General features: G+C 53.7%; 1 protein-coding gene and 1 long non-coding RNA gene across 3 annotated transcripts; one reads left to right on the forward strand and one right to left on the reverse strand.

Moving 5' to 3' along the window:
* LOC120891525 (uncharacterized) lies at window positions 1-8,698 on the reverse strand. Its single transcript, XR_013432504.1, has 3 exons — window positions 7,702-8,698; window positions 3,523-3,562; window positions 1-1,271 (listed from the first exon to the last, which is right to left on the reverse strand). It is a non-coding gene; the product is annotated as an uncharacterized LOC120891525 (long non-coding RNA).
* LOC144372468 (uncharacterized) lies at window positions 6,934-11,704 on the forward strand. 2 transcript variants are annotated; one of them, XM_078035827.1, is made up of 10 exons: window positions 6,934-7,580; window positions 9,215-9,424; window positions 9,863-10,037; window positions 10,239-10,310; window positions 10,430-10,518; window positions 10,594-10,650; window positions 10,913-11,000; window positions 11,133-11,248; window positions 11,382-11,484; window positions 11,580-11,704. In XM_078035827.1, the coding sequence occupies exons 2-10, from the start codon at window positions 9,404-9,406 to the stop codon at window positions 11,585-11,587; spliced, it is 729 nt and encodes a 242-aa protein (XP_077891953.1). In that variant the 5' UTR covers window positions 6,934-7,580; window positions 9,215-9,403; the 3' UTR covers window positions 11,588-11,704. The 2 variants fall into 2 exon arrangements, with proteins under 2 accessions (XP_077891953.1, XP_077891957.1); XM_078035831.1 differs by lacking the exons at window positions 11,133-11,248; window positions 11,580-11,704 and having other exon boundaries at window positions 6,987-7,580.
* The last annotated feature ends 23 nt before the right edge of the window (window positions 11,705-11,727 follow it).

Raw genomic sequence — 11,727 nt, forward strand, 5'->3', positions numbered from 1 at the left:
TGTCATTAATATTTAATAAAACTAAATGTTTTAAATTTTAATAAATTAAAAAGCCAATGGGTCCCCTGGGAGCCCCCAAGGTGGTGTTCCCAAGTTTCTCTCTCCAAGAGACTTTGGAGGCAAATGGACTTTGGGTTTCTGGCTCGGTGGCTGCTCCATAAATAGGTGCCCCCTGGACATTTTCTATACCCCAGAGGTGGCAATAGCAATACTGAAATGACAGCAAAAGTCCCCTTCCTTGGTTCCTGTCTCTTGAAGTGTCTGCTGGGCTTGGTGTCTGAGTGTCGGCCTCCCAGGGAAGCGTTTCATTACTCATTTTGTCCACCCTGTGGCCATGAGATGGAGTCACTCAACCTTGCCCAGTTCCCGGGCCAGAAACCCCGCTTGTGGGCAGCGAGCGGAAGGGTGGACCAGAATGAGCTGTCTGATTCCCAAGTCTGTGACAGGTTTACTGTTGCTGGTCGTCAGGGGTCTCTTCTAGGAAAAAGGAAACTGAGTCCCAGGCCTTAGGGAGAGGTCTCTGTGTCTCTGCAAACATCAGGAGTCACTTTTGCTCAGTTTTGTTGTTGGGTTGAAGTCAACTCCTTTCCCCTCCTCCACCCGGGACTTCTGAAGCAGTGTTGGAATTCCAGCAGCCCTCAGCCTCTTGGGGGGGGTGGTTCCAGAACACCAGCAGACACCAAAACTCAAGAGGCTCAAGTCCCTCCTGTAAAGTGGTGTGGTGTTTGCAGAAATCCTCTGAACTTAGTTCCGTATACTGTCACTTCTCAATGACTTACAATACAATACACCACAAAAACTATGGGAATGGTTGTTATAATGCATTGTTTAGGGGATAATGACAGGAAAAAGAGTCCATATATGTTCAGCACAAATGTAATTTTTAAAACAATCTCCAATCTGCATTTGATTGATATGGATACAGAGGTCTAATTCTACAGGAAATGAGATGGTGGGGACGGTTGTACAACCTTGTGGACACACGAAGACACACTGAATTGGGTGCTTTAAAATGGCAGATTGTGTGGTGAAAATGAACAGTGAATTGTAGTTTAATAGAAATTCAAGTAACTTTAAAAAAAATTATAGGTATCCCTGTGATGGAGGGAGGTCTTCTGATTATCCCAGGAGCTCCCCCCTTGAATTGTATCCACAAATTTCCCTGTGCTTTGGCTTCCAGTTCTGTTGGGTTCTGCCAATGGGAGGCACTTGCTGGCGATCAGAGGGTGGCAGAATGTCTTAGTCCATTTTCCATTGCTATAACAAAACACCTGAGGCGGGGTCATTTGTAAAGAAAAGATTAGCTCACAGTTCTGGAGGTCCGAGCATCAACTTCTGTTTGGTTCTGGTGAGGGCCTCAAGGAAAAGCCAAAGAGGTCACATGGTTGGAAGCCAGAGCTAGTAGGAGCTTTTTATTTATTTATTTTTTTAACAGTACTGGGGATTAAATTCACAGCCCTCTACCACTGAGCTCCATTCCCAGTCCTTTTTGCTTCTTGAGACATCGTCTCATTAAGTTGCTGAGGCAGCTTCTACCCTCTGAGTAGCTGGAATTACAGGCACTGGACACCATGCCCAGCTTCTTTTTAAAACAATTCATGCTCACAGTCATTTACTCTAAGAGATGAGCATTAATCCCTTCTGAGGGGGAGTACCTGCCATGACCTAACGACCTCCCACTCCCCCCAACCCCCCTCAATGATTCCATCATCTGTCAGTACTGCCACACTGGGGTCAGCCTCCAGTCCCTGAACAAATCACATCCAGACCATGGTAGAGGACAAAGACCAGGTACTTATCTTCAAAGTTCCCTTATTCCTGGTCACGGTGTATGAGCAACATCTCTCTAGCTAAGGCCCTAACTCAATTAAAATAAAAAGTAAAATAAGGCGCCAACACCAGATTCCAAGAAGCACCTCCTCTCTTTGCCTCTTAAAGATGGCGGTGGGCCCGGTGCAGGGCGCACCTGGAATCCCAGCTCCATGGGAGGCTGAGGCAGGAGGATCTCAAGTCTTAGGCCAATCTGAGCAACTGAATGAGACCCTGTCTCAAAATAAATGCTAAAAAAGGGCTGGGAAGGTAGCTCAGTGGTGGAGCACTCACCTTGCATATGAGAAGCCCGGGGTTCAACCCCCAGCTCTGCGGGGGGTGGGGGTGGCGAGGTGGTGGTGAGACCCCACAGTTGCCAATGACAGCCTTTTCCATCTCCCTGGGCTCACCTGTCCCTTGCCTCCCCCACTCCCCAAAGTACCCACTGGAAGGACCTGATTGATATGTGTACATCGTAAAGCAGAGAACAGTTCACCCCCGTCGCCCACTTGTGTCCACATTAACCCAGGACACTACCACCAAGCACGCTCCTGATTCACTGCTGGTCTCATTCTGAACGTCTTCACCATCCTGAATTTATTTATTTATTTGTTTATTTGAGAGAGAGAGAGAGAGAGAGAAATGCCTTTATTTATTTTTTTTACGTGATGCTGAGAATCGAACCTGGGTCCCGTCTGTGCTAAGCGAGTGCTCTACTGCTGAGCCACAATCCCAGCCCAACCATCCTGAATTTTGTGACCAACATTTCTTTGCTTTTTCAAAAATCCCCTGAAACACATCACTTTCTTTTTACTATTTTATCTTATTTTATTTCAGGGCCTCCTGCCAGCTGAGCAAGCACTCCACCACTGAGCTATGTCCGCAGCTCTTTTTTATTTTATTTTGAGGGCAGGATTACGCTAAATTGCCCAGGCTGGCCTTGAACTTGGAATCCTCCTGTCTCAGCCTCTCACTTAGATGGACTTATAGGCATGCACCACCGTGCTGTGCCTGGCTTAAGGGGGGGGAAAATGTCTCTTTGCCATGAAGGGAAACCATCATAGCATCTTAAGCAGGGGATTAGATAGTTGTGGGGAGGGGCAGGGGAGCCCTGCTGGGGGTGGGGTCCTGTAGGCTGAGTCCTCACAGCTGCCCTGCTTCCCTGTCCATTTCTCATCTATTTCCCAAGGCTGGTGGTGCCATGAGCCCCCAGAACCCACGCCATAAATTCCTTTGTTGCTTAAATCACCCTGAGTCAACTTCTGTTGCAAAGGAAGACTCCTTGCAGCTCCGGGTGGTAACTACGGAAACAAACACAGCCAGGAGACAAAAAAAAGCTGTTCCTGAATTCTAGCCTGATGCTACTGCTGACCAGGGGAGATTGGCAACCGCTCAGAAGATGCTCAAGGCAGGCCAGTTCCGGGTTCTGGACTGCCACATGCACGCACCCCTCCCCCGGCTTCCCCAAGCTCAGCAGAGATAAGTTAGTTCATCCTTCTGGTTGCTCGGGCCAAAAAAAAAAAATCATCTCAAGTTCCTCTCTCACACACCTCGCAGCTCAGGTCCTCTCTCCCTCCCCTCTCCCTCGCCCTCTGCTGGGGTCTGAACCCAGGCTGAGCTGCACCCCAGCACCCCTGGGCTCCCCCCCCCCCAGCCTCCTTCACTTCGCAGCATCTCCGTGCCCCTCCCCCCCAACCCACCATCCATTCTCACCTGGAGCACAGCTGGGTCTCCAAGTCCAAGGGATCTGCATCTGGGGAACAGAAGATGGGAAAGAAAAGAATAAAAACAACAATTAAAAAGCGATGCGGAATCACGACTCTTTGTTTGGCGCTTACACTCCATTGGGTATCATAAGTCATCTAGATGACCTAAAGAATCCAGCAAGATGTGCACAAGTTCCATGTCCCTTTATTTCAGGGGCTTGAGCATCTGCAGATGTAAATATCTGTGGGGTCTTGGAACCAATCCCCCATGCATCTGAGGGACAATTTTATCTCCTCATCTCATCTCCTGCTTTCTGCATCTGCCCTCCTTTGATCCGTTCCCCACACAGCAGCCCACAGGACCCTTTTTAAAAACATCACTTGAAGACTGAGAATGCTGCTCAGTGGTAGACTGCCTGCTCCCCACATCCAACATCCTAGGTTCAATCCTTAGCACATAAAAAATATCATTTAGCCAGGCGCGGTGGTGCACACCTGTAATCCCAGGGGCTCAGGAGGCTGAGACAGGAGGATCAAGAGTTCAAAGCCAGCCTCAGCAATTTAGTGAGACTCTAAGCAACTCAGCAAGAACCTGTTTCTGAATAAAATTGAAAAAATAGTCACAGAATATTTTAATGAAAAAAGAATAGTATATGCTTTTTTTTAAAAAACTTTCACTAACAGCAGCATATGATACCCATGATTCTGAACTTTAGTCCTCCTCATGAATAATGTACCCAGGAGGGCTTTCTATACCAGCCCCAAAAGGCATCCTCAATCTTTTGTCAATCTGCAACATATTTCCATGGAGGAGATAAAAAGTAATTTATGCAACTGGTTCACGACTGGTGTACCTTTGGGCTCTCTCCATGTTTTTGTTTTTTTTTTTTTTTTTTTCTTTTTGATTTTTGGCTTTTGGAGTTTTTTGCTTCCTGTTTTACAAATGACTGATGAAGAACTTCATGTGCATCCCTCATTTCACACATGTTTTCTGTCATGGGATTACTTGGCCAAAGACTCTATGCATTCATGATTGTTATGAGCATTAGTGACTCACCTCCACCCTGGAAGGCCAAGTCCATGTGTAAGCTTGCTTGCTCTCCTACAGCCTGTCACCAGTCTTCTGAACTTACACAAATCTACTGCAAAAAACTTGGCGTGTCAGTGTGGTCTTGATGTGCACTTCTCCTGTTATGAGTAGGGCTGACTGTCTTTTCATATGTTGGAGAAACTTCTGTGTTTCATTTGTTGCAGACATTCTGCTCACATCTTTGCCAAATTTGTCTTTAATTGGATTTTTTGGTACTTTTATTGTTAATTTTTAGAAACTCTTCATATAGAGAGGATATTAGGAAGTCTGTGATATAAAGCTCAAAACTTTTTCCAGTTTTCTTTCTTTCTTTTAGCTTTTCTGTGAATTGGCTTTATTATTATTTTTTTGCAATAATTCATCTTTTTTTTTCTTTTTGGATTTCAAGTCATACTAAGAAAGGAAATATTCCAGACTAATTCTGTCAAAATAAAAATATAATACCAATCCTCTTTTCAAAATTTTCCAGGGGCTTCTTGTCTTACTTAGATTAAAATCCACAAATACGTGATCTGATCAGGGAACATTTGCCTCAGATTATTTCCTCCTCCCAGTCCCTCCAGCAGCTCTGCTAAGCTTGCTGTTTCTTAAACAGCCCGCGCACACTCCAACCGCAGGTCCTTTGCACTTGCTGTTCCCTTTCTCCACATGGCTCCTTTCTTCTCCTCCTTCAAATGCTCAAAAGCCACCTCCTCAGAGAGGCCCTCCCTGGTCACACAAGAAAGCACCCTGTCAGTCTATCTCTTTAAGCTGCTCTGTTTCCCATCATCCCACATAGACTATAGTTAGATGGTTCTTATCTCCACCCACTAGAATGTCAGCTCCACGGGAGGGGATTGTGGTCTACTTGCCCACAGCCACAGGACCAACACCTAATGCAGGAAGTGGCACAGGGCAGGCTCACAACAGACGTCTGATCAATGAGTGAGTGCTTCAATTAATGTGCCAAACAGAGACTAAAATTCCACCAGGTTCCTCGGCAAACGCAATCCCAGTACCTCAGGAGTCCAAGGCAGGAGGATCTCCAGTTCAAAGCTGGCCTCAGAACTTAGCAAGGTCCTAAACGACTTGGAGAGACTCTGTCTCTAAATAAAAAATAAAAGGGGCTGGGGATGTGGCTCAGTGTTCAGTGCTTACTTCCAGGTCTTTCCACAGACTGACCCCTCCCTCTGAGACAGAACCACATTCCATTTTCCTCTTTCCCTCCCCTCACCCTTCACCTGATTCATCTTTTTTTTTCTTTTTTCTTCCTTTTTTTTTTTGATACCAGGGATTGAACTTGGGGGCACTCAACCTCTGAGCCACATCCCCTGCCCTATTTTATATTTTATTTAGCGACAGGGTCTCACTGAGTTGCTTAGAGCCTCTCTTTTCCTGAGACTGGCTTTGAACTCGGGATCCTCCTGATTCAGCCTCCCCAGCTGCTGGGATCACAGGGGGGCACCACCGCGCCAGCACACAACTGATTAATCTTAACTGGCTTTCTTCCTTGTTGTTGTTGTTGTTGATTTTATTTTGTTTGTTCGGTCTCTCTATGTTGCCGAGGCTTGGCCCCAAACTTCTGGGTTCAAGTGGTCCTCCTGCCTCAGCCTCCCCACGTAGCTACGGAACCTCTCCGGTCTCAACCGAAATACCTGCCACTTCCCTGGGGTCTGAGGCCAGCGGGGCCGGCAGAGCCCGGGCCTTGTTGGTCAGGGACGGCCAGCTCTCCCCCGCAGGAGCTCCAACCCCAGGCTCAGCCCCCAACGTGGCTGCTGAATTACCCCCCCCCCCTTAGAAAAAGGCTTCTCTGGAAAATTCTCACCGCCAGCAGAGACCTCTGGGGACCGGGAGGAGAGGCAAGAGATGTCCCTGGGGACCAGGAAGTAGGCCAGATTCTGAAATTTGGGGGGGGACAAACGGGGCGCCCAGAAGCCCAGGGAGCCCAAGGCATGGCCAGGGAGCCCGGGCTGGGGCAGGGCGTGACCCACGGGGCACCTCGGGGAGGGCCCTGGGCGCCGGGGAGCCCTGACCTGGCCACCTGGACAAGGCCCAGCACCCCGCGAGCTCGGTCCCCCGTCTGCGTGGTCTCGGTGAGTGCGGGACACAGTCGGTAATTAATAAGCACCCGCCCGGGCTGCACCGCGCTCTGGGGGCCCCGGGTCCACCCAGCCTTTCCTGGGAAGCCCTGGGCTCTCAGCCCTGCGGGGGGAAAGCCTCCTGCGAGGACACAGCCCTGCACGGCCGCTCCCCGCCCGCGCCCCCGCGGAGCCACCCGGGTCCCAGGGAGGGGCGGGCGGGCGACTCCGGCGCAGCTGCTCGGCCCCGCGCCCGCCCCTCCCTCGCCGCCCGCATTCCTGCGGGAGGGGCCGCGCGCAGCCCGGGGCCGGCGGACGCTCGCTGGCGCCCTCTCGTGGCCAAGTGCGAGAAGCCAACTGGACGCGCACCTGAAGGGACCAACCTGGGTGCAATCCTCAGCCACTCTCCGGACCCCCCTGGAACTCCCGCCCAAGCCGGGCTCAGGAGCTCAGCTCCATCGCTACACTCGCTGTATGACCCGGAGAAGACGCTCAACCTCTCTGTTTTCGACGTGTCCCCCTCCTCTCCTGTGCTCACCAGGACCTCCCTTCCTGGCCAGCCCAGAGTCAAAGCAAAACCTCAGCGGAGCCAGGTCTGAGCATGCGCAGAGAGGCTCAGGTGCTTCCTACCTGTCCAGAATGGGAGGGGAGGGACGCTGCTCCTAACCAAGCCTCCAAGCCACAGAAACTTTGGTACCGGGAGCCCAAACTGGAGATGAAAGTGGCAGGTGCTGGTCCCTGGCACCCTGACCTTTGGGTCATCCCCTGTCCTGGCCCCTCCAATAAGGGGTGCAGCTGATAAAGGACAAAGATGCCCAGGGAGCCTACCCCCAGGCGGGGGAGAGCTGACCAGAGCTGGTGAAGGTTCCCTGAGAGCCCGGCACTGCAAGTGGACAGCAGCAACCTAGAGCCTTCAATGTGAGTGAACTGTCCCCTCCGCCAGGTCTTAATTCGTTCCTGTTCTTTCTTTCTTTCTTTGTGGCACTGGGGAGTCTTTGCTTGCTGCTCCCCCCTGTCTGACACGGGGCTAGTCACTCACCTCTTGAGCCGGGTTCTCCTCTGTCCAGTGGGTGGGTGCTGGTTCCCACGGTGTGGCTGCGAGACGCCCCTGTGCACAGAGCAGCGCCTGCTCACAGTAGGTGCTGCGAGGAGTCAAAGGCGACATTTTACCTGCCCTCCTGGCTTCTCACACACTGGGTTTCCAGCCTCTAACAAAGACAGGAAAGTGGGTGCAAGCCTCTCTCTCTCCTGTCCTCTATCTAATGATTCATGGAAAGCTACAAGGTTGAAGGAGCAAATCCACCCTGGGTCTTTGGTGGGCTCGCAGTCAGGGTCCGCTGTGCGCGGGCAGGACTTTCTGTCGCATGGCAGTTGTGCACCCTGCATGCTAAGTAGGACCAGTTCGTAAATGTTTAATGAATGTTGTTGGATAAGTGCACATTATCATTGTTCGGGGGAACTGGAGACCCTCCACAGACAGGACTCTGGGAGTTGGCAGAGTCAGATCGGACCGGACTGTCTGCAGCCCTGCCTGTCTCTAACAGGCCGACACGGGCAGATAGGGCAGAGTCCTTGAACAGGCTCATTAGAACTGTCAGCAAGAATTATTTGGGGACAGAGAAAGCCTTCTTCCAGGAATGCTTCAAGCATGATGTGTTTTCTTCCCTGGTTTGATTATGTATAATTTGCTTTCTGGAAAAGGAGACTGGCGTGACTTAGGAACAATGGACAATGGTCACCATGTGCCCGGCGCAGGGGCAGGGACCCTGCCGTGCGTTCTGGGTGCAGAGAGACTTGAAGCCCCCGCAAGCGGATTTTGATCCGTGGATTTCTCGGAAGGCTCCACGGTGGTGGGTGCCGGGCCAGACGGCAAAATGCCATCTGCTGTGCTCATGCCTGGGGCTGCGAAATGGGAGGGAAACGGCTGCTCTGCCCCTATTTGACCAGCTGTCCCAGAGATGGTCACCCATTGCACAAGCACAGAAGTCATCCGGGCCCAGGGGAGGGAGGAGCTCCCAGCCAGGCCCTGAGTTCAGTGTGGGGTGGGGGGGGGGGTCTGCGTGACTCCTTGCTGGGGGAGGGGAGGCCCCCAGGATGAGGCCCGCGGCTCATGGCAGCAGCAGCCTCCTGCCACTCGGACCCCAAGGCAGGAGCTGGGACACTCTCAGGACAATTGTCCCTGACCTGACCTGGAGGCCTGGCCGAGAGGTGAGGAGCAGCCCCACCCCGGGGAACCCCCTCCTCCAAACCCGTTTAGATAATTAACTCGGCCCAAACAGGCCAAGGCCAACAGAGCAGGGCCGAGGCAGACCAGAGGACACACCTCTGCAGCCCGCGGTCCCCCACACCCTCTGGCCCGCCACGGCTGAGCCCTGGTCCCTGGGCTTCCTCCTGATCCCCACCGCGAGCCCCCCACCCACACCGAGCCACGCGAGTCCAGGAACTCAGGGGACCCACATGGCCTCCTGCACACTTGACGTCAGTGCTACCACCCCTGCCTGTGATCCTGTCTGCCTCGGTCCCTCCGAGACCCTGTGTTTGTCACCTGGCAGGTACATCCTTGTGACGCCCCGTGTGCTACGGGTGGGGACCCCTGAGGACACCCACGTCCAGGCCCACTCGGCCTCCTCGGAGCCCCTCAAGAGGTCCCTGGAAGTGAACGTCACCGTGTGGGACTTCCCCTTGAGGCACATGTTGGTGGCCACGAGGCAGCTCATTCTGTCACGGCGGCAAATGGCTTCATGGTCCAGACTCCTGTGACGGTGGGTGACAGCCAGTTTGGGTGGCCCAAAGGAGCTCTGGGTCGGCAGTATGGGTAGAGAGAAGCAGACCTCCGGGGGACGGCCCACAGGGACACTGACGAGCCATGGCAGGGTTTGGGTAGACTTACTGATTCTTTCATACCCTGTGCATTCAGAAATGTAGGCTCCCCTAAGCCTGAGCTCCAGGAAGGACCCCTATGCCCATCTGGTGCTTCCGTAGAAGTCGTAAACGGCCCCCTCTGCTGGCAGTTTGGGAATGTGGACTGGATTTCATTCCTGTCTTGACTGGGTGCCCTTGTGCAGTGGGCAACCTGCACAGCTATGCTTGGTGACCTTTCCCAAAAGAGCAACAGGGCTCCCACTCAATTGCCTCACCCAAGATTGGGCCCAAAGTTTTGCCCTCAGTAGAACCAGAGGAATGTGAGCATCTCTCTCCAGATTCCTGAGAGACTGGTATACCCCCCCAAACTGGGTCAGCAATATGTCGTCATCCGGGCAAACTGGGCAGCCACCTCAGACCCCTCGTTCATGGAGAAGATGATGTTGGTGGCTCTGCATGCCGGCTCCATCTTCATCCAGACAGACAAGCCTGTCTACACCCCTGAGCAAATGGGTAGGCCCCTGGGCACGTGGCCTGGGGCAGGTGCTAACTCCTAGCCCCAAAGTCCCTCAGTGTCTGCTGTGTTCCCATCCATAAAATCTCCTCCACCCCCCAAGGCCTCATCTCGATCCACAGTCCTAAAGACAACCCTGCAGCAAGCCCTCTCTCTCCTGTCCTCTATCTAACGCTCAGAATCCTCCTGTCCCCTCCTAGTTCAGTATCGAGTGTCTGCTATGAACCACAAGATGGATCCTGTGAACAAGAACCTTCACGCTGGGCATCAAGGTGGACTGGAGGGGGTGGATCTCAGACACTGGGGTCCTCTTGTGTGCAAAGGCCCTGGGGCACAAACCACCAGGGCTCTCCCATGGGACGGTGACCAGCCCCACCCCTTGCCCCTGCAGAACGCGGAGGGAGTCGCCATCACCAGTCGGCATCTGGTGGCCAAGAAGGGGCTCTACACAAACACCTTGCCACTGCCCAAGTTTGTCAGGTGCCCTGCAGGGAGCCCGGGCTGGTGTGGGGGACAGTCCTCAAACTCCCTCCCTCCTAACATGCCACGTCTCAGTTTGAGGACAGGACCATCGAAGCCAGCTACCTAAGTGGAGGCAAACAGAAGTTCCAGGTGCCTTTGAAGTGAAGGAGACGGTGAGGGGACAAGGGGACGTGGACAGGCAGGACAAGGTGGGACCAGGCTGAGGATCCGAGGAGGCTCAGGGGGACACAGGGACTAAGGCATGTCCCCCGAGTGCCAGTGAGTGAGCAGGCCACTGGTGGGTGGGACCACGTTCCAGCCCTTGAAGTCCTCGGCCATGGAGGAGGGAGAAGGCAGGAGGGGCCTGGGGCCGGGTGCAGTGCTGAGGGCACCCGCTGTCCTGTCCACTCAGTGCTCCCACCCTTCGAGGTCCAGCTCACGCCGAACAGGACTTTCTTCTACCTCAATGACGAGGCTCTCGGTGTGGACATCCAGGCCCAGTGAGCGTCCCAGCCCCCCCACCCCGACAGAGGGCCAGGGATGTCAGGGGACCCAATGGGTGGAGCCCCTTCCACGGCCCTGGGGTGGCGGGGGCACGCTTCTCCCGGAGATGACAAGTGCCACCTTTTGAGGTTCACAGCCCGACTGCCAGGCTGCCCACCTGAGGCTGCGTGGGCCACGTCTGTCCTGTCTGATCACTCTGCATGCAGGACAGGCACGGCCTCCTAGGGAGGCTCCCGCCCACCTGGTGAGTGTGCGTCAGCCTGATGGGCACCTCCCCAGGGTGTGGCAGCCTCTGCCCCTCCCAAAGTCGCCCAGTGGCTCCAGGCTCGGCAGCCCCATGAAGCTGTGCAGGTGATTCCAGGGTCTCCGCCCCCCAGGTACGTATTCAGGAAGCCGGTGAACGGAGGCGCTCTAGCCGTCTTTGGGGTGCAGATCGATTCCCGCCGGGTCCCCATCCAGAGCTCTCTGCAGAAGGTGGAGGTGAGTGAGCCCCGACCCCTCCCAGGGTGCTTCTCCCCCCTCCTCCCTCCCTCCCCAAGAAACCTTCTCCTCCTTCTCCCCTGCCCCAAGAACAGGTCCCTGAGGGCCTGGGCCGCGTCTCCCTCCAGAAGGACAGACGACGGCCGGCGGCGTTTGAAGGCCCAGGAGAAGAGTTCATCGGGGCCTCGATGTTTGTCAACGACACCGTGTTCTCTTCAGGTGCCACCCTCACCCGGGGCGCTG

Source organism: Ictidomys tridecemlineatus, chromosome 2 (genome assembly GCF_052094955.1).
Source record: "Ictidomys tridecemlineatus isolate mIctTri1 chromosome 2, mIctTri1.hap1, whole genome shotgun sequence".
NCBI classification, from domain to species: domain Eukaryota; kingdom Metazoa; phylum Chordata; class Mammalia; order Rodentia; family Sciuridae; genus Ictidomys; species Ictidomys tridecemlineatus.

Coding starts and splice junctions, on each gene's coding strand:
- LOC144372468 (XM_078035827.1), top strand. CDS start 9,404: ATGGTCCAGACTCCTGTGACG. Junction 10,519..10,593: donor CCACTGCCCAAGTTTGTCAG/GTGCCCTGCAGG, acceptor GCCACGTCTCAG/TTTGAGGACAGGACCATCGA. Junction 11,249..11,381: donor GGGAGGCTCCCGCCCACCTG/GTGAGTGTGCGT, acceptor TCCGCCCCCCAG/GTACGTATTCAGGAAGCCGG.